This window comes from Equus caballus, chromosome 15, assembly GCF_041296265.1.
Source record: "Equus caballus isolate H_3958 breed thoroughbred chromosome 15, TB-T2T, whole genome shotgun sequence".
NCBI classification, from domain to species: Eukaryota; Metazoa; Chordata; class Mammalia; order Perissodactyla; family Equidae; genus Equus; species Equus caballus.
The window spans coordinates 97,912,420-97,938,572 of record NC_091698.1 but is presented as its reverse complement, the minus strand read 5'-3'; the positions used below and the strand labels follow the sequence as shown (position 1 = coordinate 97,938,572).

The following is a 26,153-nucleotide window of genomic DNA, read 5'->3' as shown; positions in this document are numbered from 1 at the left end:
TGGAGTGATGAGAAACACTCATTTATACAGCACGTCTACAGTTTACAAAGGACTTTTGCTTCCATGATCTCTTCTTATCCTCAGAACAATCTGTAAAGGAGAACACTGATCACATTTCACAGTTTGAACTGCTCCCAGCACCGACGCGCTCACCTCTGGCGACGCTTCCTTGGTTGGTTTTGGGGCACTACCTTTAGTTATTTTTTTCCCCTCTTCTCATTATTCTTTCTCAGGAAAGGCTTTTTCTTCCGTATTTCCCCTCAAATACAGATGTTCACGGGCCTCTCCTCTTCTCCCGCTATATCCTCTCAGATGACTTCACCTACTCTCACGGTTTTAGACCTCACATATAAACTGCCGTCTGCCAAATCCTTACGCAGAGCTCAGTTCTCCCCGCGGAGCACCTGAGCTAGCTATACACGCTCCTGCCTGAACTCGCACGTTCAGCAAGCATGTCCGACACGAGGAGCACAAAGAGCAGTCCCAGGCCTCGAGAAAGGAGCCAGCGGGCACTGAGGGAGGGGTCTGGTCTCAGCGAGGGACAGGACTGGCAAAGCCACTGGAGCTCACAGGTACGTGAATCCTAAACAGTTATTTTTCACTATTTTGATTTTTGATTTCTATGTTAAATCTTTTTATACATAGCCTTAATTTCAAGTTGCTTTCAAGTATTCCTTTGAAAGCAAGAGGTTGAAAACATAAATTTGAATGATGCTCACAAGACCCTGTATGGCAGACAAGCCAAGTATTATTGGTCTAATTTCACAATTCACTCACTCACTTACTCACTGCTTTGTTCAAACATTTATGGAGCACTTTTTATGTGCCAGGCAAGCGGTGGGTGTGACAATGATTCAGACGAAGTCCCTCAAGGAGCTCACAGTCTAATGGTAAACCACTGAGTCAGCGGAGGCACAGAGTGGTAAGTGACTTACCCAATGAGGTAGAAATAGCTAGGTGCTTGGAAACGTGGGGCTAGAGCTGGACAGAGGGCAGGGCAGAACTAACTCATCATAAGTAAACCCCTTTGATTAAGGAGCAAGGTTGCATACATACACAAACACATTACAAAATCTGATTGCAAAAAGGTTAAAACAGTTTCCAATTTTCACCATGATTGAATTCATGTCTTGCAATGAATTAAGCCATTACCTGATGGCATTTCTATACTTGCGCCTAAAGCTTGGGGCATGCCACCAGTCTGCTCAGACACGACGACTCTGCAGGGAGCTTGAGGTCCAATTTTAGCACTGGGAACCATATCGAAGGACTGCAGTTAAAGCCACGACCTTTAAATGCAGAGCACACTTACATGTAGAAGCTCGGAAAAAACTCTGCTCTAACCCTCATTCAGAGGATTCTAATAAGTTATAGATACCACAGAAATCAGAGAATTTGTTCCTTTCCATATATACATTATTTGGGCTGTACAAGGTGAAAGGTTTCACTTAGACATATTTCATAAGTAATTCAAACATTATACAGATATCTACAAAGACACCTCATTTAGATGCGTGTGTACACCCATCCAACGTACACCAGCTAATCGCAACGAGAACTTGGGTAAGGCAATTTCTTTTGTGATGCTGACACATGATCCTTGAGGAAAGGGCAGAGTGCATGAAGCACTGTCCACTTCAGGCCTGACCATCTGTTTCAGTGACACTCTTTGTGATGAACTTACTTCACTAGGCAAGATGTCTATCTCACTGACAAAAGCAGTGAATAATCATAAAAAGAGGTGTTTCTGAATGCGGAAACCATGATTATCCAGTAATCGAAGTGGTGGCCTACTCAGGCACAGCTGGCCGTGCCGCTGCTAAGTGAGGAGAAAACTTCACGATGACTGCTGCTGAGAATCAAACGACGCGTAATCCCCACAGGACGCTGCACAGGAGACTCCGCACACGAGCCTCCGCGCCGTCAGCTGCTCACTTCAAGCACTTCTTCACCTTGCTGCGGAGGATGTTCTGAAAACAAGAACCATCACAGACATTCTCCTAAGTGAGGCTCTGAAAGACAGACAGGCAATGGGACAGACAACTCAAGAGCTTAACACAATCCCTGAAGATCCCTGGTCAAGAGCCATATTCTTATGTGAAAGGCACATGTTTTCAGCCTCGAGAGAATAACCTGGAATCACAGGCGCTCCTGAGAGCTCCTGTCAGAGAAGGCGGCAGGCAGCAGCACCAGGGCACCACACATCTCGAGTTCTCCACTGGCATCAAAACCACAGGCAATTTATACAGTGGTTAGAAACAGTCTAAACTGTAGTAAGAATTACCTTGTAATTTTTTAACTCCTGTTTTTGTGGCTAGGAAGAGTAATCATATCTTTAAGGCTATAATGTGCATTTATAAAACTATATACATATTTAAAATCACCAGAATCTTAAATTTTTATAATCACAAAATGGGTACGTTTACCTTTATCAGGGCGTTCTGCGTGTTTGCTCTTAGATGAAGAGGCCCCCACACCTTTATTACTGGAGTGGCCCTGCTCCACTTCACATAAGTACACATCGATGGGGCCTTTGGTGCTCCGTATGTGTACTGTGATAGAGTCCTAGCAAAACACACATAAAACATCAAGAGGAATGAGAGAATTCACTAATTTCTTTTCCCCACTTACTAGACTACAGAAGTTTCAATGCACATTTCTGAACATTTAAATTCAGGTAGTTTCCTTTCTATCATCTAACCTGAGAAAATCACATACTTGGCTTCAGTTGCATTAACTGGCCGAATCATGTAGTTAAAACAGCAGCCTGAGCACACAGTGGTGGGTTCACAGCCATAATCTGAACACTTCAGGACTCACGCGCCCGTCCTTCTCTACTCAAGGACTCCTTCATGGAGTCTGTACTTGAGAGTCAAATCAGTGTTTTGACGACAAAAGAATCTAAAACTCCCTGTAGCCTCAAATGATAAGGGTGTGTTTGGAGTTCAGCCACTGATGAGGTACTGAGCTAACTCAAAGGACCATCCTTTCATCCACTTGAAAAAGAAAGATGAGATCAAGATGAAATATTGCTCATGTAATTTAAAATACTAAAATCCATAAGATATCTGGAAATTGGGTGCTTCTCCTGAGAATTAGGCTAAATTCCTAAGGAGCAGGTCCAGTTATAAAGGATTCCTCTGTGTTTTGACTGGGAGTGGGCTCAGCTGAAACATCCTGGCAGTTCTCTTCCCTTGCACGCACTTGGGCCTGGGCTAAGTTCCAGAGACAGCATGGCTCCCATCTCACTGGGATCCCATGAGAGGCACTCAGGGAGACAAGGCATATCAGAGGGTCTCAAAAACGCAGGTGTCATCCTTTCTACAGCTTCCTGGTACCAGACAGGCAGGCTGGAGAACATCTATGCTCAGCTTCTAGACTGCCAGGTCAGGGCTGGTGTGAATGGTACACCTCGTACAACTCAACAGATCAAAGAAACTCCTGTCGCTCAGACCTGGCAGCCAGCTGAAGACCTCATATTCCATGAAATCAGGGGCTGGGAAATGTCTTCTGTAAAGGGTGAGATGGCAAATATTTTGGGCTTTGTGGGCCATACCTTCCCTTCACAACTACAGAACTCTGCCATTAGAGAGCAAAAGCAGCCAGAGACAACATCCAAACAAATGGGCATGTGGCTGTGTCCCAATAATATTATTTACAAAAACCAGCAGGCTGGATTTGACCCGAAGGCCAGTCCACCTGCCCAGCACTAGATTCCCAGATCACCGTGGACCCTGACCACAGCGGAGTCAGATGCTCTCATCCATCGCTCCCTTACCTATTGCTGGGAATGGCTGCCCAGAGGTCCATGTGCATCAGCTTTTAAACGGGCCTTTAAGAAATGTCATGGGCATGATCAAAAGGCTCAGCAAGATTTAGCAATTACAGTCTGAAGCAGCTCATAGCAGAGGAACAAAACCCAAAAACCTACCAGTCACTGCAGAATGGACTATCATGCCCCAAGGTAAGGAAGTCTGAAAGATTAGTGGTTACGTTTTTTTTTAAGTTTCAATATCTGTGAAATGACTCATATTGAATATAAATGTTACTTAGGAGACTTGGATGTATCTAAATCCAAATAAAACAACTAGGAAACATCATCAAGAAGTCACAATTTGAGTGTGACTGGAGGAAAAGAAAGCTGTTCCTTACTCGATGGATAACCTGCCGTCAAGTGACAACATGGGCTCTAATCTGAACAACAGCCAGATGATAAGGGAGGCAGGGGGTGAGGATACTCTTCCTTCCGAGGGAGGTGAAGCCCTACAGCAGCGGTGAGGACATCCCTGTGGGCACCGATGGTCTATCATGCGGTCAGAATTGACGCTCTGTCCCAAGAAGGGCCACACTCCTTGGTTCTGATTCCATCCTTACCAAGCAACCTTCTGAGCACAATTATCTTTCAATAGAAACTTTCCTACAAGGGAAAGAGTGTGCTCAGCAGCTGGCAGCTGGTAATATTTTCACTCACACAGCAATTTTACTCTTCATCTTGAATGTGTAACTTAGTGTTGTAGCTCATTCCTTAGTCTTTTATGAGTCTGGTTAGTCAGCCTGGAGCCCTGGCTGACACCAGGTCTGCCTTTTGGAACTTCAAGACTGAGCCAATTCTTGGTAATTCCTCTAAGAGGCGTTATAGGACAATGGTTTAGAACAAACTGAAGCCAACTATCTGGGTCTGAGTTCTGTCACTTACTGTCTGATTGCGAGAAAGTTAGTTAATCTTTCTGTGCTTCAGGTTCCTCATCCTTGAGAAGGTAACAATCATGACTACTTCATTTTTTGTGTTATTCAAAACAAGTTAAAATGCGTAAAGTGTCCAGAGCAGTCTCAGGCATGCAGCTAACAGCACAGAATGGTTATAAAGCTTGTGTCACTGCAATACGGCAGAGCCTAAGCAGTTGGCCCACCTTTCTCTTTAAATCTTAAAAACGCAGGGCCACCCAGACTTACAAAGAAACAAAGAGTGAAAGCTCAGATAAAATTAGAAATGAAAGAGGAGAAATTAACAACAGACACCACAGAAATACAACAGATTATGAGAGAATACCATGAAAAACTATATGTCAACAAAATGGATAATATACAAGAAATGGACTCTTACAACCTCCCAAAACTGAAATCAAGAAGAAGTGGACAATCTGAACAGACCAGTCACAAGGAAAGAGATTGAAACAGCAATCAAAAGCATCCCAAAGAATAAAAGCCCAGGACCAGATGGCTTCCCTGGGGAATTCTACCAAACTTTCAGAGAGGATTTAATACCTATCCTTCTCAAGCTATTCCAAAAAATTAGGGGAGATGGAACACTTCCTAACACATTCTATGAGGCCAACATCACTCTGATACCAAAACCTGACAAGGACAGCACGAAAAAGGAGAACTACAGGCCAATATCGCTGATGAACACAGATGCAAAAGTTCTCAACAAAATTTTGGCAACTCGAATTCAGCAATTCATCAAAAAGATCATACATCATGATCAAGTGGGATTTATTCCTGGGACACAGGGATGGTTCAACATCCACAAATCAATCAATGTCATACAGCACATTAACAAAATGAGGAGTAAAAACCACACGATCATCTCAATAGATGCAGAGAAAGCATTTGACGAGATCCAACAGCCATTTATGATAAAAACTCTCAAGAAAATGGGGATAGAAGAAAATTACCTCAACATAATAAAGGCCACATATGACAAATCCACAGCCAACATCATACTCAATGGGCAAAAACGGAATGCCACCCCCCTGAGAAGAGGAAGAAGGCAAGGATGCCCACTCTCACCACTCTTATTCAACATAGTACTGGAGGTTTCGGCCAGAGCACTTCGGCAAGAGAAAGGAATAAAAGGAATCCAAATAGGAGTGAAGAAGTGAAACTCTCGCTGTTTGCAGACGACATGATCTTATATATAGAAAATGCTGAAGAATCCATTGGAAAACTAATAGAAATAATTAACAACTACAGTAAAGTTGCAGGGTACAAAATCAACTTACAAAAATCAGTTGCTTTTCTATACTCCAATAACGAACTTACAGAAAGAGAACTCAAGAATACAATTCCATTTACAATCACAACTAAAATAACCTACCTAGGAATAAATTTAACCAAGGAGGTGAAGGACTTATACAATGAAAACTGTAAGACATTCCTGAAAGAAACTGATAATGACATAAAGAGATGGAAAGACATTCTATGCACATGGATTGGAAGAATAAACATAGTTAAGGGCCCATACTACCTAAAGCAATCTACAGATTCAATGCAATCCCAATCAGAATCCCAATGACATTCTTCACGGAAATAGAACAAAGAATCCTAAAATTCATATGGGGCAACCAAAGACCGTGAATTGCAAAAGCAATACTGAGAAGAAAAAAAAAGCAAAGCTGGAGGTATCACAATCCCTGACTTCAAAATGTATTACAAAGCCAGTGATCAAAACAGCAGGTACTGGTACAAAAACAGGCACACAGATCAATGAAACAGAACTGAAAGCCCAGAAATAAAAGCGCAAATCTACGGACAGCTAATCTTCGACAAAGGTGCCAAAAACATACAACGGAGAAAAGACAGTCTCTTTGATAAATGGTGTTGGGAAAACTGGACAGCCACATGCAAAAGAATGAAGGTAGACCATTATCTCATGCCATAGACAAAAATGAACTCAAAATGGATCAAAGACTTGACGATACGTCCTGAAACCATAAAACTCCTGGAAGATAATATAGGTAGTACACTCTCTGACATCGAACTAAAAAGGATCTTGTCGAATACCATGTCTTCTCAGACAAGGGAAACAAAAGAAAAAATAAACAAGTGGGACTTCATCAGACTAAAGTGCTTCTGCAAGGCAAAAGCCACTAGAATCAAAACAAAGAGACAACCCACCAATTGAGAGAAAATATCTGCAAATCATTTATCTGACAAGGGGTTAATCTCCATAATATATAAGGAATCCACACAACTGAACAATAAAAAACAAACAACCCGATGAAAAAATGGGCAGAAGATATGAACAGACATTTTTCCAAAGAAGATATACAGATGGCCAATAGACACATGAAAAGATGTTCAACATCACTAATCATCAGGGAAATGCAAATCAAAACTACATAAACTACACCTGTTAAAATGCCTATAATCACTAAGACTAAAAATAACAAATGCTGGAGAGGGTGTGGAGAGAAGGGAATCCTCATACACTGCTGGTGGGAATGCAAACTGGTGCAGCCACTATGGAAGAGTATGGAGATTTCTCAAAAAACTAAAAACAGAACGACCATACGACACAGATATCCCCCTACTGGGTATCTACCCAAACAATTTCAAATCAACAATGCAAAGTAACATACGTACCCCTCTGTTCACTACAGCACTATTCACAATAGCCAAGACATGGAACCAATTTAAGTGCCTATCGACTGAGGACTGCATAAACGTGTGGTATATATACACACAATGGAATATACTCAGCCATAAAAAAAGACAAAATCATCCCATTTGCAACAACATGGAAGGACCTGGAGGGATTATGCAAAGCGAAATAAGCCAGACTGAGAAAGACAAATACCAGATGATTTCACTCATACGTGGAACGTGAACAAACCCACAAAGAAAACAGTTCAGTGGTTACCAGGGGAAGGGGAGTAGGGGGTGGAGAGGGTGTGAAGGGGAGCACTTATGTGGTGACAGACAAGAAAACAATGTACAACTGAAATCTCACATTGATGTAAACTATTATAAACTCAAAAAAAAAAAAAAAATGCAGGGGTACCTACTTCTCTGGGAGCTGGAACATCCAATCTGGTTTCTGCGGGAGCTTTAACTGCAATAACAATTTGTTCATGGAAGGCTTGGATGCTATGAATATCTTGATATGTCACATACGCAAGTGTGAAAATCAGTCAAGGATCTCTAAGCAGAACACTACTTATTGGGGAGGTAACTTCTCTCTCATGATACAGGAATGCAAGTGTCAGCTTTGAGTATCTTTAAGTTTTTATGGGATATAAACTCACAATTAAGGAAAGCAGTCTGTAAGAAAAATTTTCTTACATAATTCTTAGTATTACATCAACAATTCTTAAGATTTTATAGAGTTTTATAATATTTATAACTCAAAGAGTTGCTTTAAACTGTACTATTGTGATTATGATGACAATTTCTGGAGAAAAATACTAAAGTCTGAATCTGTAACACAAACACAACTCATTAGAGTATTCAAATCCCCACTCCCCGGCCCCCATTCTCTATTCATTGCTAGATCTTACAGAGAAACTTTGGGAAAAAATATTCAGAGTTTGGGTGAGAATCCCCTAAAACACAGGGTGGGAAAAATCTATAAAAAGTAGAAACAACTTAAAAAATAAGTTTTTCAGGACTATCATGTACTCTTGGGATTTCCCTCATCCAAAATTATTTTCCAACTCACTATTTTTCATCTTGTTTTACTGTTGCCTGAAATTTTACCAATTATGTGATTTATTGGGTTTCCCCAGCCTCCTTTTTTTAATCCACAGACCTTCTGACTGAGTGTAGTAATGTCAGCACTTTTTTCCCTTCTAGTAACTGGACTGTGGAAACAGGGGTTTTGACTGATGTAAAGTTGAAATAAATTTGAAGCATCGAATAGCTCAGAACCACTGACACCTCAAAGAGGTGCAACAAGGGGTACAGAGAAGCAGAAAGGTCCAGAAGACCCAGGAGAAGATCAGGAGAAGTACCAAGGATGAGGCCCCCATTCTGGTCCCAGAGACACTGAGCTTACGAGCAGTGCTGACATTCGGCTATGCTAGGCTTTGTGGACTAGAATGCAGTGTTGGTACCATTACAACGGCAATTCACTGTTTCAGAAGTAAGATTTAGTTAACAAATTGGGGAAAACATGAATTTCACAAAGGCCAGCAAACATTTTACCATCTTTACAGTATTCAGACTACACAAACAAACAAGAACGCACCACTACTTTAAGTGTAAGTGCAAATGTGAACTTGGTCTGTCACTGCACTGCTCAGGTCATGAGGCAGTGCTTACTCTGCACAGATGTCACACCAAGATTCAGAGGCAAGGACATTACTTGTGTATGTTTGACGCTATACTACTAAGCCTTTACTTTCTTTAGCTTCTAAAGGTCTAATTTTGTATCTTAAATGTACTAGTGAAATCCCCAAACTGATCCGACTACTTAAAGGAACCTGCTTTGGAAGGAGAAATTTTTTAAAAAGGTACAGAGTTAAAGGATATCTTTCATTTTCTTTGTCATCTGTTAACTCAAACAACTGCTGAGCACAATCCTTAATTAACTCATCCAGAGCATCTTCCATTGCTGATAAGTCGGAAAGTTCCTCCTGTAGCTTCTTCTGCTGGGGCACTGCTCCAAAATTGCTAAGATCAGATCCTCTTTAAAAGAAAAGTATTAAAGAAAAAGATCATCATCAAGAGCATCTAGGCTATTACAGAATCACACAAGTTAGGTTACTGGCCTTTCTCCAAACGTTTACATCAGGTGTTTCCCACAATGACAGACAACACCCAGGTACTCCCATTATTCCAGACACCCATTATTCTTCCTCTACATTAACTGGTTTTTGCCCACATTTCTAGTCCCTTACATTGGGACTTTAAAAAATATATCATAACTCTATGGAAATTAATAGTAGTAAGAAAAGCTTAATGAAGTTTAATGAGTTGAACTAAGAGTCAATAACACCCAGTTTAAGGCCCAGCTCTACGATTTAACCGCATAACTTTTGACAAGTTATAATCTTTTGGTCCCTTAGTTTTTACGGATGAAAAACAAAATTTGCTAAATGGTAGTTCCTCGGCTAAATTCTGTAAGTGTGTATTCTTCTCTACTGTGCATATTCTATCTAAATATAATGATTATATTCATTCTTCTTAAAAGATATATTTTCTTCAGTTATTACTGCCTACCACAACATGATAGAACCTAAACAACAATTGATACTCATTTTTTTTCTTCAATCTTTATGGAAAACAAAAAAGGAAAAGGCTGTTACCACTTTATCTTTTGCTTGCTAGTTTTCAAATCTGATTCCAATTAGTGATTTAGAATGCAATCTGACATTAACCCCTAAAGTGTTGCTTACTGTTCTATAGTAAACATGGTCAAGTTAGAACTCAATCTGCATTTCCATACTATTGAAAAACTAACCTCCTCTATGACCCCCTTTCCTCTAATAACTAAGTTAATTACTTAGTCATTTTATGATCTTTGTTGGTAGATTTTTCCCTTGCCTGAAAGGTGTCTATATTCTCACATGCTGGAACTGTTTCTTACTGATCCCAAATACACACCTAGTGTAAGTATAACAGCTTTCTTCTTATGTACGTGCCTTTGCGTGTGCCTGTGCACACATCCCCCATATCCACATGGTAGCCTCCTTCCAGGGGATCCTTCCCAACCATGTGTTAACTCTTTAGCAACTGCCTTTTAGACAGCAAGTCTTCTGGCTTTTTTCCCATTCAGGGCAGTTTCCAGGTGTGATCCACAGCCTACCTGCATCACAATTGCATGGGGTCCTTGTTAAGCGCGTAGATTCCTGCCTTCCCCAGAACAACCAAATTAACACCTCTGGGCTCGAGGCCTCTAAGTGTTCCCCACACTATCAAGCAAGAATCACTGTTCTACACCCTTAACTGATTTCCCTCCATATCAATAATCAACTGGAACTCAAGAAATACTTTTTTAAAAATCTCCTATACAATCAGATGTCCCCTTTTTATGATCTTGAGAAGTGAAAAATCTTAAAACTAATCATTGTTCCATTTAACTTTTCCATAATTCTGGAATGATATTCTATGTCTATGGCTCTTATTTAGTCGTAAGTAGGAAAAAATACGTATGTACTTTGTGGGACAATGTAAGAAAATTTCACAGAATCCTTTTCTAACAAGAAGTCACATCTTACTTTGTTTCAAATTGTGAAAAAACTGCTGATAGCGCATTTGATTTAAGCATGGTATTGTCACTTAACGAGAAGTAAAAGAACGCCATGAAAAGTTGGAAACCAACTCACATCCATCGAATATGGTTCTTGGACTTCTTCTCGACCAGGTCGATGCCGTCTAAGACGTTGGTGATGTCATACACTCTTCGTTTCCGTACTCCCAGTTTTGTTGCAACCTTGTTTAAGTCAAGAATACCCCCAGGAGCAGATCTCACAAGATCCATAAATTTTCGAGTTAAATAAACCAGTGATACATCAAAACGAGGTCTCTTCACTTTTAGAGCTTCTGGGAAACAAACACATTTGTAAAATTTTAGATAGCATTTCTTTCTCAACTCCATTAAAAAAACCATTTATTTCCTCTTGATCAGTAAGCATAGACATTGACAGAAATTCTACACACTGATCAAATCATAGCTTTTTTGTGTGTGTGAGGAAGATCAGCCCTGAGCTTACATCTGCTGCCGATCCTCCTCTTTTTGCTGAAGAAGAGTGGCCCTGAGCTAACATCCATGCCCATCTTCCTCTACTTTATATGTGGGACGCCTACCATAGCACGGCTTGCCAAGTGGTGCCATGTCTGCACCCAGGATCTGAACCAGTGAACCCTGGGCCGCCAAAGCGTGCTCCACTTCAGTGGCCCAGGGTTTTGCTGGTTCGGATCCTGGGCGCGGACACGGCATTGCTCACCAAGCCATGCTGAGGCGGCATCCCACATGCCACAACTAGAAGGACCCACAACTAAAATACACAACTATGTACTGGGGGGCTTTGGAAGAAAAAGGAAAAATAAAACCTTAAAAAAAAAAGCACACATTTAATTATACTAAATTACTCACGAGACACAGTCTTATAAGCTCAGGATAAGTATATTCCTACCACGTTAGTTATTTTATAAAGAACAGATATTAACTGAACATCTATAATGTGACAGTTGCTGAAGGGATATAAATGTGATTAAGAAGGTCTTCAAAGTGAAGGCATTCCAGAGTCTATGAGGAGTTCTATGACAACCCTGAGACAAGTGCTAAGGGAGGTGTTCAAAGTCACTCGAGAAGATGAAATAAAACCGTAACTGGAGTGGGAAATCGGGAAGGCCTCCGAATGGGAATGGAACACAGAAAGATGAAGAGGAAGGTGTCCTCCCACTCTAACGGAGGGCAGGGGTTTAAGCAAGGCAGAGGAAACGTGAAAAGACAAAGCAGCACTCGAGAACGCAGTGTATCTGGGGGATCCACAGCTGATATAGCTTTAGTGATGGGTGTGGGCAGCAGAGCGCGCTGGAAGAAGACGCTGCAAAGTAGAGCAAGAAACCACCTTCCAGGGTCTTGTCTGTCTGTCCATTCTCCATTGCCTTCTTTAAGGTTATGAGATGGCTTTTAAATTCAACACAAATAAGTAGAAACAAATGAATGAGTCAGGATTTTCTCTCTTTATGTAATAGAGCATCACTGAAGAATTTAAGGTGGAGCGATATCATGATCGCGTTTCTATATTAGAAAAACTCCACGGGCAGCAGAAGGAAAGGGGTTCGGGGGTGGAAGAGCCTGGAAACAAACAGCCTACATAGGAGGTTGTCCCCCTGCTTCAGTCTGGGAGAGTGAGAACCGACCCAAGCAACAGCAGTCTAAGTGGCTGGGCCTGTGGGCTCAGGGCAGAGCAGAGTGGGGCAGAATCCTCTCTGCGAAGTGACTTCACCTCAGTTTACTCAGGTATGAAATAGGAGTAACAAGCCACACCTATGCTTTGAAGGGCTGTTGCGATAATCCACACAGAGCTCAACACAGGGCCAGGCATTGTAAAAGCTCAATAAGCTAGACATTACTGGTAGTCGGTGGGGATGGGACACGAGAAGGAAGCACTTCCCAGGTAAAACTGACCAAACCTGAGGACCAGCTGTGGGTGAGACTGATCAGGGCAGAGGAGAAATGAAGGGATGACAGTAAGATTTATACATGGGCATCTATGTACCATCTATCCACTGAGATTAGGACCAAACTAAAGGGGAAGGGAGGGGTGGGGCAATCTATCATAACCATTTCCGGAAGGCCAGGGAACTAGAGCACTGGGATTCCATCTCCTTGACCGACTGAACACCGACCCACGACAGGGGTGGGAGGGAAGAGCAAAGGGAGTGAAAAGAAGCCAGGAGGGCAGGGCTGTCCTCAGCTTGTCACCAAACTGCCTTCAGGTCCACTGAGAGCAACAAGCACTGCTCTCAGAGAACTCTGTGAGAACATCCTTCGACACAGACCATTCTATTGTAAAAATGACGTTTCCAAAGCAGTGGAGAATAAACTGGCATTTGTGCACGTCATTCAGCGCACGACCTCAGGAGTTTTTGCTGAAATTCCAAGCTTTACATTTCAGTGTACAAATAAAACATTTTGTGTAAGTTCTTCATCAACTCATGTACATTTAAAATAAATTATTTAAATACATGAAGTTCAAACTACAAAACCTAAAATCTATTCAGGAATCAACTTACTTCTCATGGACACATACTGTACATTATCTTCTAAATTAATCCTTATTTTTGATGGCTGGAAAAAAGAAGATACAGAAATTTAACTTAATAATTTAAAAACAACAATGCAAAAGCACAGCATCTTAATGGATAACATAAAAGGTTTTTTTACCCGGGGGTAACAATTTGGGTGTGATAAAAGCAGCCTTCTTCCAAACCATATCTACTTCGACTATAGTCACACCTGACAATGTTCACAGATTTAAGTTTCTAAAACCGCACGGACTTCCAGACATATGGAAGAAGTAGTCAGAGAGAGAAAGGGGCAGGGGGAGAAAGGAATGGTGAAGGAGGGAGAAAATATGAATGAGAATTTATTACTGAACAGACATTAACTAACCGCATCAGGTACTGAGGCTAAAAAGGAATACAAGGATGATCAGGACACCGTCCCTAACTTGGGAAAGCTCAGCAGAGGTGTAAGATATTTCTAAACTAACAAATGCTCACTTCTTGCTATTTAAGTGTAAGTAGCTTCAAAAAATTTGCTCACAAACCTTCACAGGCAGCCATGCATTCCCAAAACCTTTAGATAAAGCCACGTAAACAGAAATCCATATTAGCCACATGCTTAGAATGAAGTACAAAACTGGCTGCAGAGTAGAACCAAGAGGAGTGCTACAGATGCACCTAGAGAGGGAAATCACAGAAGGTTCACAGGGAAGCGGATCCCCAGTGAAACCTTGAAGGACAAGCCAGATTTTGCCTGAATCTGTGGGAGCTTTGGGAGGGAGGCAGAGAGGGAGAAGACAGGATACCCGGTGCAGGAAATGCAATGAACAAAGGTATGAAAATATAAATCGGACGGCACCTTTTGAGAACCCACCTGTGTGGCCTGAGTGAAAGTGACAATACTGAAGCTGAAGGGCGGGCTCACACCATGCTCAACATGGAGGGCGTGAAAGTCAGGCGAAGGAGTCTGGACTTTATGTTGTAACCAGTGCAGAATCGCCAGATTTCTGAACAGGAGTATGACATACTCAAGCTCCTGGTTTAGGAAATAAGTAAGGTAGCACTGCGGCAAAAAGACTGGGGGCAAGGGGAAGCCTGAAGGCAAGGGGAGAGCTAAGCAGCTCTCTGTTTATCTCAGTGTTATAAATCCTTGGCACAATGATTTCCATAACATCTACGGCAAGATGATACTATCTATTAGCAGGTCAACTTAGTATGGAATAACACCACTGAAATAGAATTCTGCTCTAAAATTAATTTAGTTGTTAAAATTTAAAGGAAAATGAAGACCTGCTGGGGTGTGCAAAACCAGAGTTGGGAATGCCTGCCTTGGGCGCAAGGACGAAGTCTGGCTAGCTCTCTTACACAGCAGTGACAACGGTGACTTGCAAACACGGCATCCAACAGCGAAGCACTGAAGGGCAGTCCTGTTAAAGTCAAACATCAGACGCCTGGACCAACCGTCATTCTATTTTTACATTTAACCCTCCCGCTAATACAGGACGAGACAGAGTCTAACTACTGTAGCAGGATGCTTATATGAGTAAAATCCATCCTCACCACACTGATTTGAAACACACATAAATATCCTAAATTGTTACATATAAAGGTCTGTGTAGGAGTTTTCTATTCTGCCCATGATCTAGTCACTCACGTATCTGTAGCAAACTGCTTTGATTACTATAATGTTAGAATAAACTTTACTATCATTAGTGCAGTCCTGAGAATGCACGCAGAAAAGGTTAACACAGCAGAGCTCACAGGTGCCTTGTTGCAAAAAGGCTTCAGTTCTTTAAAATTTAGAGTAGCGGGGCCACATCCTACACAGGGTACAGCACGTCATGGTTCCCCTAAAGGCTGCCTTGCTGCCTTCTCTTCTCACACTCCAGAAGGGCACTTTCTCTGCTCCACGCGCCCCACCTCGTCTCCTCATCTAGACCGTTGCTATTCATAGGTTGGCACAGGGCTAGCACCTCAATTAGGTATCATAACATGAGAAAGTATGACTTTCTTTCCTCCCCTTCTCTGCTATAAATGCAGTCGCACTACATATGGACTACATGGAGATTTGTGGGAAAACAGACTCCAAAAGGACCCATCCATTTCTTTTCCTTTGAATATGAAAACACTAACTTTTTACCTCAAAGGAATCACACAGCACCACGGCCTCTGAGCACAGACATCTCGATATGCATAAATCTTACAGGTCTCACAATTCCAGAGATTTCCAAAGTGCCCAGAGCAATGACACATTCAACTCCTTTATATTAAAAATAGTTCTTGGCTTAACACTGGGTTCAGGACTACCAAATCTGTGACTTCTTAGATGCCGGGAGATCCTAACCATGGTGTAACATGGTCTAGCGATATAACTTTATTGCCCATTTTCCAAGCTATTGTGAAAATTAAATGAGAAGTTTTATAAATTGCAAAATCCTTGCAAGCACAAGAGACTATTATTAGTCTTTTCTTTTGTGAACCAGAATAGCGCCTGGCACATTCAGGCACTTGCTTAATATTTGTTAAACAATGAATGGAGACTGAAATAGTACCTTGTCATAGATGACTTCAACTGATAAATCACTCAGAACTATGAAACAATGAGTATTTACAGACGCAAGGACACAGGGTGAAGGCTCCCTCTTGGGCACATCATTAATAAGAATCTCTGAAAGAACAGAAGCCTCACTTTCTGTTTTCAAATACAACACTCGTCATGTGGAAAGACTCAGCCTGCCAATCCCAGCAAGCCTTGCCAGTTACTCTAACTTTGGTGAACTGCACTCAACAGATAGGCCAGGAGCTTTTCTGGGAGCAGTATGGGGACTAGATAGGATTTCTCCTTTTGAAGTGGCTTTAAAAATCAGAAAAATGAGAATAAATGTTTCCTCACACAAAAGTTAGTGAGCTATTCCAAAAAAAAAAAAAGGCCCCAAGTCATTCAGGCCCCTCAGGTCCCAGCAGTGCCCCTTGCCCCTGGAGGGACACTGATGAGGCTCCACATGCATGTATGGGCCCTGGTACAGAGGAGGAAAGGAGACAGGAGATGGAGCAGAGGGGCTCCCATCAGGCTGCGGAACAACTGAGGCCCCTCAACAGGAGACTGACCACATGAGCTCCTTTCAGGGTCACTTACTGTCTTTTCATTTTTAATCTCAGCCTTCAGAAAAGGTGCAGAAATAGTACTAAGAATTGCCATACACCCTTCACCCAAATGCCCCAAATGTTAATGTTTTACATTTGCTTTATCATTTTTTTCTCTAGACAAACAAATGCATTTTTTCCCTGAATCATTTGAGGTAAACTGCAGACTCCCAGATATTGAGTGTGTATTTCAAGGACGTTCTCTTATACAACCACAGCATAATGACCAAAAAGTCTGTTCAACACCAAGCAGTCTTGAAGAAGACTATAGGCAGAAATCTGGATTTTGAGGACTGCCAGTGAGGGTTCAAAAGGAGAGGAGGAACGTGTTGCTAGAAAGTGGAAGGAGGGGCAATCCCTGTCACGCTAAGACAGAGCGCTCAGCAACACTGTCAGCTGCGGCTCTGTGGAAAGTAGAAGGTGTCAATCACCTTGGTGGGCTAATGAAGGAGATTTCCACGCAAAGTGTTGATGGTGGCACCTGGTTGTTTCTTGCAGCTCATAGCAAAATGGGAAAGAAACTGAGCAGAGGACTTAATGGCTTTAAAAATTCTCAGTCTCTCTAGAAACTAAAAATTAAGAAATGGCCTCTGAGAAAGACCAAATCAAAGGCACCACGAGAAGAGCACAATCTAAAGATGAAGGTGAGGGTGTGACTGCACAACTTTTGGTTAAGGCCATCAAAGATGATACTATTCAGTCACACAAAAGGCCCTAGAAAGAGATTAAGGATGAGCCTCACAGATTCTCTCACTCTAATGATAGGGCCTCTAGGAAGCTTCTGGGCACTGTGCCTCAGCCATCCCAGCAGGAGCCGAAGGTAGAGAAGGGTTTATCTTGAATAAATCCATGGGCAGGACTCTTGTCTACTGAGTGAACTACAACAAGATTCACAGGAGATCCACACAGTTTTTGAGAGACTTATACCAGCAAAAACACTGCCAGCTTGGACTAAAAGGGACAGACAGTTCAAACTGAAAAGAGGACACCGGACACCCAAAATTCTACTGACAGGAAGCAGGCTGAAAAAACACTCAGCTATAACTAGGTATTACCTTTCATGAAAAAGATAGGAAGACTCAGACAGTGGAACCAAGAGCCCAGAAGTAGAGCTGAGAGCATGGAGAATTATTCCCAGGCTTCGAGACCTAATAAAGAAATTTCCAACATTTACCAGGCTGCATTTCAGAAGTGGACCAGCTACTCCTCGGTGACTCCCATTCTCCTTTATGCGCAGGAACGTCGAGAGCAGTTGTCCTATGTGTGCACCACTGTGCATGCTGTAAGCTGGGTGTGTGGGGGTCAGATAACTTGCCTTTCACTTTCACAGTTCTAAAGATCTGCAGGAACTGTACTTGAGGAGCTCTACTACACCTGAGGAGTCTGGACTCTTCTTTTATTCTATGAGTACAAAATCTGTTATTTTGAGGCTCGAGTTGTCTCAGATTAGCCGAGAGGAGCCTTGTCAAAGTGGTTCCTAAGCAGAACACTTATTTTTGACCTTTTCAGCATCTTTAGGATGGCAGTCCCCAGAGGAACACTCCCTCAAATTTCTATGGAACTAACCTGCCCAGGTGCCAGCAGGACACTGCTGCCCTCACTGTGGGGGGCACTGTCAAAGTTTCTATTCTTTTAAGGCAGTCTCACTGGGAGGTTTCTCTCAGATCATTTCCCCAAGGGGATGCCAAGGGAGAGCCTAGTAGTCCTCAAACCTCAAGACTGGACTACCTAAGAAACTTTCCCTTTCAATCCTCCAACTGTTTCTGTCCCTCACTTGTTCAGGTGTACTACCTAGCCTGTTTGAGCTTGGCTGGGAAATTAATGGAGAAGGCAGAGGGCTCCAAACTGAAAATCACAATGGATGATCTCAGTGCACACGGCTCTCCAGGAACTGGCAGCTCCTGATGGGCAAATCAGCACATTCCAAGTTATTTTACTCCTGCTCCAACTCCCACATCTGAAGACCCACCCTTTAAATTTGAGATCTCAAAGGAGAAAGAAAAGAACAAAAGGTGAGCTTTAGGGACTAAAATCTTTAGTATTGACTCTAAATTGGTTAAAAATCTATACAGAAGCTTCTTTGTACTGACTGCCTGTTTAGGGGAGTAATTCCCTTTAAGAACTCTTTGGAAATATACCTTTCTCCACGGTGATTGCATTCTCCTCACTCACTCAAATTTTCTTTATTTTTCAATATGCAGACTAAGTTCCATCTCCAACCAATACTATTTTCTCCCTTCTCAGAATTCCAGTTTTCAAGCCATCTACCCAGAGAACATCACTCAGCCAGATACATAACCAATCTCTGCATAGCAACAAAAAGTTTACTAAAAACCTCCAGTCACTAGCCAACTAAAAAACTCTGAGATAGGTGTTCAAATCACCACTCTACAGGAAGGAAAAGAAACACTCACACATTCAAACATTTACAGAGTACCTATTTCATTCATTCAATAACTATTAACCAAATCTTTTTGTGAGAGGCACCAAATGTGTTGGGGATGTAACAATGAAATGAACAGTGGCTGCACTCAGGGACCTAACAGCCACACATTGCAAAGAGGGGGTGAGTAAGCACAGGGTGCTTTGGGAGCACAAAAGCAGTGCCTAACGCAGTCTTGAGAGGCCAGAAGGCTCCAGACAAGTGACCTATAAATCTAGACCTGAAGAACCATAGGAGGTAACAAGAAAAGGTGTGCTTAAAAAAAGAAGGCTCTTTTGGCAGGCGGAGCATGGATATGTCAGGGTACAAAAGAATACAGAAATACAGAAAATTCAGCAACAATAAGCAGTTCAAGAAAGACAAAACCAGGGGCTAGATTATATTAATAAGTTTCTACTCTATCCTGAGAGCACTGGGAACCATGATAGATTCTTGAAGCCAAATGACATGATCAGAAACATGCTTTAAAAAGACCATTATGGTTAGTTACTATGTGGCGAATATACAGAAAAGTCAGGGGCAAGATTGGATGCAGGAAAACTGTTTAGGAAGACACTGCAACAATCCAAAAGGCAGATGACGTTTAGAAGCGGCAAGTCTTGGTGATTAATTTTAATTAGATTGGGAAAAGGGAGGGGGTCAGTTTGAAAAAAGGAAAATGCAGGATGAGGCTTTGGATACTAGCTTGTGCAATATGGTGGGTGTGGTATCATTTACTAAGAAAGGTAATAGCGAAGTTGTTGCTTGCTTAGGCAAGAAGGAAATGAATTCCATTTTGGATATATGAGTTTGAAATCTAAGTAGAGATGTCTAGTAGACAGTTGGAAAGCTCTGAGCTGGATTTATAGATCTGGGAGTTATTATGACGTGGTGACTGAAACTATCACAGTGCATAAGAATATCAAAGAGTTCAAGGGATGTGCATATCTACTGATATTAAATGCAAAATTAAGTATTTTTCCATCGTGAGAATTCAGGGCTTTTATCAAATTCTCAAAGATTAAGAACAGCAATATATGTAAAGGTAAGAGAAGTCATGAGAGTGGTAAATGACACCCCACATGAAGAGTGTGTAGAGAAGGAAGAAGAGAATCCTGAATAACACCAACATGTACGGAATAGGAGGAGGAGTTTGCAAAGGAGCACAGGAGAGGCCAGACCAGTAGATGGAGCATCAAGAGTATGTGGGTCAAACGAGCCAATGACAAGTCTCCAACAAGAGTGAGGGATCAACTGTGTCAAAACTATACAGAGGAGTGAAACATCTGATAAAATCAACCACGTTCTGGTGACCTTGGTTAGAACACACAGAGCTGTGCTGAGGGCAGAGGTCCCCTGGCAGCGGGTCGAGGTGCTAAGGAGAGGTGAGCAAGTGTAGTTTTCTCAGTGTGGCTGTGAATGGGTGGAGACAGGGATACAGTAGATGGAAGGGCATTTGGAATTAAGGGAGGGACCTTTTAAGATGGGGACGGATTTAGGATGCAGTTTAAGAAGTTAAGAATTTATCATTTGGAGCCACACATTTTGAGGTTAAATCCAAGCTTTTCTATGTACCATCCAACCACGGGCAAGCCACTTAACATTTCCAAGTCTATTTTGGCAACTGTCAAACAAGAATAATAATCTCTTAGGACTGCAGTTGAGGAGTTAAATTAGATCACGCTCATAAACTATTTTGGGGCACTGAGTTCCCATGAGGACTGGGCATACTGACTTCGGTAAACGCTGTTACTAGCTATGGGAAGAAACCAGCAAAGAACTTGAAAATATGGGAAGAAATGGAAAATAATGGCTTCATCCAGAGCCCTAAGAACCATGGAGAATATGGTGCATCTGTCTAGAGCAAGAATAGGGGAAATGAACCTTTTGCAGGAAGGGAGCCCAATCTCCCTTCCATTTTCTCTGTCAGACAGGACTGAAGACAATCTGCTGAACCGGGAGCTGTGGGGCGGTAAACGGGAGGTGTGGACAAGGTTTTAAATGGCTGCAGTCAAGCAGGAGAATGGGAGAGGAGGCTAAAGACAAGAACAAACGAGAGCTTGCAGAGATAGGCTGAGAAGCCCGGGAAGTCGGAAAACATGCTTTTCTACGCAAAGTTGGGCAATTTGCTCCAACAGTGCTCGCTGGCCCGAGAGAAAAGCCAAGGGGGCAGACGGCACCTCTGCGAGCAGGTGTGGAAAGGAGAGGGCGAGAGTCGAGCGCACGGCCGGTGGGGTTCCCAGCGCAGGACAGGCAGCGCGGGAGCCGGCGGCGGCGGGGCAGCCACGGCCCGGTCAGGTCCGGGGGTCACGACCCGGACGACGTCAGCGCGGCCGCCCCGCGGAGAGGCGGCGGCGGCTGGGCTGAGACCCAACCCGCGCCGCGCCGGCCGTGCCCGGGGCTTACCAGCAGGCCCTCCACGTTGATGGGGTCGCGGCAGCGGCGGCGCACCGTCTCCTCCGCCGGGTCCACGAGCAGGCTGGGCAGCTTCCGCGCCGGCCGCTGCTGACTCATGTTGCCCAGCCGGCCGGCCGGCCCTCGCACCCTGCGAGCTCTCCCGCCTTCTCCCGCTCGGGGCGGGCGCCGCCCCCAACACGCCGGGTCCCGGGGGCCAAGCACGAACGGGGCCCGCGGCCTGCTCGGAGGCGCCGCCTGGCCAGGCCGGCCCGCGGACGAAAGCGCCACCGCCCCACGACCCCGGGCGCTACAGCGCGGGCGGGAGAAAAGCAGGGTGACCCGGGACTCTCAGGACGCCAGGCCCGCCATCTTCCGCATGCGCAGTGCGCCGCCCCCACTGCGCATGCCTGCTGCGGCCGGGGCGCTCCCACGCACAGTGCTCTCCCAGCGGCCGGAGCCCGGGAAACCCCGGTCGGCGGAATCCACGGAGAGGATGGCGAAGGAGAAGGAAGAGGTGGAGCAGGAATCCCCGAGGAAGGGAACGGGGCGGGAGAAAAGAGGCAGCCGGGAAAACGCGACTGTCGCCTCGGAATTCTGGACACGAACGACACTAATAAATGAAAGTTCTGAGTGCGCAGGAATGTTAATCTATTCTCGAACTCCCTCCGCTCATCTCAGGCACCTGCCCCGTGCCGATGCTTAGTGAATGTCCGTAACCAAACTGTCGTGGAATTTTCTTACATGCTCCTTTCTTTTTCTTCCTTCGTTTCTTTCATTTGATGAATGAATTGTTGATTACCTGCCGTGTCAGATATTGTGGCGGGCACAGGAGATATTCATTTGAATTTGGCACAGGTTCCATCTCAAATTCCTGTGGAGGAGGCAGATAAATACCACATTTTAAGTTGGAGCCCGAAGGTGTGTTTTCAAATCCTTGCTCCCTCTACTTATAAGTTACAAGACCTTGAGCAAGTTAGTTAATCACTCTGTGCCTCAGTTTCTTCATGTGTTAGATGGGAATAATGACAGTACTTATCTCATTAGGCTGTTGTGAAGATTAATTGAATTAATGAATATAGATACTTAGAACAGGGACCAGCCCATGTTTGGAATAAAAATACAATATGGTGTGGTAAGGACAGGATTGAGGGCAGCAACTGAGTGGGGTAGTTAGACCAGGGGCTTCCACCCAGCCTGAGGTGGGCCAGGGAAGGCTTCCAGAGGAAGTCGGCTCCCAATTAGACTACATATAAACTTCTCGAGGTCAGAGCCTCTCCCTGATCTTTGTGTCTCCGGCATCTAGCACAGTGCCTGGGGAATAGTGAGCACTCAGTAAATGTTTGTAAATGAATGACTTGAAATAAAGGATAACCTAGGGGAAGTCTCCAGAAGACTGGATTTTGTTGCAGAATAGAGAATTTCCCAAAGCAGTTAAAAGACATCTTTACCACCCAGAGTCCCTGAGAAGACAAGGTCTGGAGACCAGAAATGGCTGTTTTCAATAAATAAGACATAATCCAGCATTTGCTATACATTTGGCATCCTGCTAAATGTTCTGCATACATTTACTAGTGTAAATCTTGTATCAAAACTGAAAAGTGTTTTTCTGCCCAATTTATAGATCAGGAAAATGAAGATTAGCAAGATTACAAAAATTACCCAAGGTCCTGGGTAGGCAGCAGTAGAGGCAGGATTTGACTCCACAGCCATTTAATTTGGTATCCCGATCCTTGAGAAGATGCTTGAAGGGTGGCTAGGGTTTCCACAGCCAGAGATGGGGTAGAGTGAGTGAAGGTGGGCTGCAGGTCAGAATGGGGATGGCAGGCATTCCAGGCTGAAGGCAGAGCGTGCACCAGCTTTGGAGAGTCAGGGCGATGACACAGCCCTCCAGTCTCGTATAATACCTGTGACTTGCCTTTACCCTGAGACGTAATCATTCACACATTTTTGGAGCGTGTGCCTGGCAGTAGAGTAAATGGTGAGGGGAAAACTAAATCCAACGGGAACCTTACCTTGTGCTTCATCAGCCCCCAGCCGGGTGGAGACACACACCAGAGCGTGTGAGCACTAAGTTAGAATATGTATAACAGGCTATGGGAGCGCGGAGGAGGAAGGAAAAAATAACTGAGTTTGGTATAAATCACAGGTGCTTTTTCACATATCTCCCTGTGAGGTAGATATTTCTAGAATACAGATGAGGATACAGAGGGTCAGAGAGGCTTAAGGCCACATGGAGAACCAAACATAGGACTTCAGCCACCAAATCATGTGCTTTGCCCACCACGCCCTACAGTGGTGCAGACACAGTTTCCAGCACAGAAATTCTAGTATTTTCCATTTCCAGTCCTATTTTTGTGTGTGCTTCCTGTGCAAAATGGTGCTAGGACAGAATGGGGTATGAGTCTTGGGACTTTAAAATTAGGGCTGAACTATAGGCCAAGTGCACAGGTGTACCTGAGGAATGCTGAAAGGCCTTACCAGTCAAAGGATATTTTACCTTCCTCCTATGGTAAAATTTCCTCCCCAGAAGTCTGTGAGGCAATGGCCGCGTCCAATAGGACTTTCTGTGATAATGGGAATGTTCTGTGCTGTCCAATATGGTAGCCACTAGCCACACGTGGCTGTTGAGCACTTGACATGTGGGTAGTGTGCCTGAGGAACTGAATTTTAATTTAATTTAATTTTAATATTAATTTAAATAGCCGTGTAACTAGCGAACACATTGGATAGTGCAGGTTAAGAAACTAAAATTGTGGGTATCATCTGGTCCAGGGCCACTCCAGGTGTGGTCTGTGGACCTCAGCATCACCGTCATCTGGGAGCTTGTTAGGTACGTAAAATTTTCTGGCCCCACCTCAGACTTGTAGAGTCAGAACTCCGAGGATTTGGGTGTACTCACAAGGCACTGGTCTAATGCAACCCCTTCTTTTCTAGATGAGGAAACTGAGTCTCACCCCAACTCCCCCACCAAGTCCCTGATACTCCAGCTAAATTGAAGCCAAGGTAACTTTTCTAATGCAGTTTTTTAGGGTTGAGAAATTAGAACAACCCAATGGGCACCACGGTAACCTAATATTTGCTAGATGTTCCAGCTTTCTACATATGCCTCGCCCTCCAGCATGGCCATTCTTAGATCTTAAACAATAGGAGGAACGATCAAACTGGAGGCCAGGAGAGTGGTGACGAGGCTGTCCTAGTCACTGAAAGGGCAGCAGGTGATGGCCTGAACTGTGCCGCTGTGGTGAAAACAGAGAGCAAAGGACAGATTCAAGAGATATGAGACAGGGGCAGAAGGAACAGGGCTTGAGGGTTGATTTGGTTTCAGGGAAGGCTTGCAATGAAGATGGCAATTTGGGTCCAGGAACTCAAAGTCCAGGAACAGAAAAGATTTCCACAGAGTGTAAGACTGGAGTAGGGCAAGGCCAGGAGGTGGAACTGGAGAACTGCCGACTGAAAGGACGGGCAGAGGCTGTCATAATTGTTTATAATGAGCACGATTTGTTTCTGTTTTTAAACTAAATGACGACAAAGGGAATTAAGAGAGAGTAGCCAGGGAAATAGAAGGTGAATCTGGACTCTGAGTGCCTTAGTGGTTAAAAGAAAGAAAATATTCTCTGGCCCTTTTCTTCCTTCCTTTTCCTCCTTCCTTCCTTCCCTTCTTTCCCTTTCTCTCTCCTTCTTTTTTCCTTCCTTCCTTTTTTTTTTTTTTTAAGATGGAGGAGACAAGCTTTTAAATGTTGATGAACAAGAGCTAGTAGAAAGGGAAAAGTTGAAGATGCAGTAGAGAAAAGGATAACCCTGAGAATGCTGATGGGGACAAGAGTCAGAGCCCAGACAGAAGGAAATGGGAGAGAAGAGGAGGAGGACACTGCTACAGTGACAGGACAGTGTAAGGACAGAGGCAGGCCAGCTTGTAAAGTGTTTTTGGCAGGAAGTTGAAGAGTTCATGCTCTGCGAAGCCAAGGTCATCTGCCGAGAGTGAGAGGCGGTGGTAGAATTGGGGATTTGGGAGACACAGAAGGCACTCAGTAAGTATTTACAGAAAGACAGATGGATGGATGGGGAACAAGAGAGAAGACTGACTTGGAAAACATAATGAGATTGCAAGGTCATGCTGGAGATTACCTCTGTGGTCTGTGGCTATCTATCTCACGGTGTCTCCAACATACATATTGTCCTATGAGAGCTGGAGGAAGGAGAGGCGTGGTAAAAGATGGCAGAGGAGAAACGGTGGCCACAAGGACTGTTCCCATTAGTTTTCTGTATGTAGTAGCCTGGATCATAGAACCTTAAGAACATGAAGAGGTCTTGGGGATGATTTAGTAAAATCCTTTGATTTTTACAGGGGAGGGAACCAAGAACAGAAAAGTTAAATGATTTGCCTAAAATAAGAAAGATGGTCTCTAGCAGAGCTGCAACTCAAACACTGGTATTCTACTTTCCAGATCAGTACACATTTTAGGAAGGTGAGATGAGGTGCCAGGATAAACACTTGGCAGGAGAGGAGGGTCAAAGAGATGGAGGATGCTGAAAGAGGAGAGGTGGCATGGAAGAAGCAGCAGACAAACCTGTGCTGGAGCGAGTCCTGCATCAACCCTTACTAGCCCTCGCCGGCAGTATCCTAAGCTTTAGGACCCCCAGTTTCTATATTTGTAAACTGAGGGTAAACGTACCTGCAATTCTGTTATATTAGAGACAGTGGACGTCAAGTCCCTGGTGCACAATCCATCTC

At 43.6% G+C, this 26,153-nt stretch overlaps 1 protein-coding gene across 4 annotated transcripts; it reads right to left on the bottom strand.

Moving 5' to 3' along the window:
• Positions 1-21,822, bottom strand: E2F6 (E2F transcription factor 6). 4 transcript variants are annotated; one of them, XM_023619521.2, is made up of 8 exons: positions 21,431-21,808; positions 17,658-17,750; positions 13,468-13,522; positions 11,049-11,265; positions 9,253-9,408; positions 7,788-7,902; positions 2,427-2,565; positions 1-1,970 (listed from the first exon to the last, which is right to left on the bottom strand). In XM_023619521.2, exons 3-8 carry the CDS (start codon positions 13,472-13,474, stop codon positions 1,924-1,926), a joined length of 681 nt encoding a protein of 226 aa, XP_023475289.1. In that variant the 5' UTR covers positions 13,475-13,522; positions 17,658-17,750; positions 21,431-21,808; the 3' UTR covers positions 1-1,923. The 4 variants fall into 4 exon arrangements, with proteins under 4 accessions (XP_023475289.1, XP_001918292.2, XP_070092788.1 ...); XM_001918257.4 differs by lacking the exon at positions 17,658-17,750 and having other exon boundaries at positions 21,431-21,822; XM_070236687.1 differs by lacking the exons at positions 17,658-17,750; positions 21,431-21,808 and adding an exon at positions 17,777-18,503.
• Positions 21,823-26,153: the final 4,331 nt, after the last annotated feature.

Bases quoted from the DNA above. Each gene is read 5' to 3' on its own strand.
- E2F6 (XM_001918257.4), bottom strand. From the start codon at position 21,538: ATGAGTCAGCAGCGGCCGGCGCGGAAGCTGCCCAGCCTGCTCGTGGAC. The intron at 9,409-11,048 runs GTGAGTTGGTTT...TTTCTTTTAAAG, and splicing joins AAGAACCATATTCGATGGAT to AGGATCTGATCTTAGCAATT. The intron at 7,903-9,252 runs ATATCCTTTAAC...ACTGATTTTCAC, and splicing joins GATGACAAAGAAAATGAAAG to ACTTGCGTATGTGACATATC.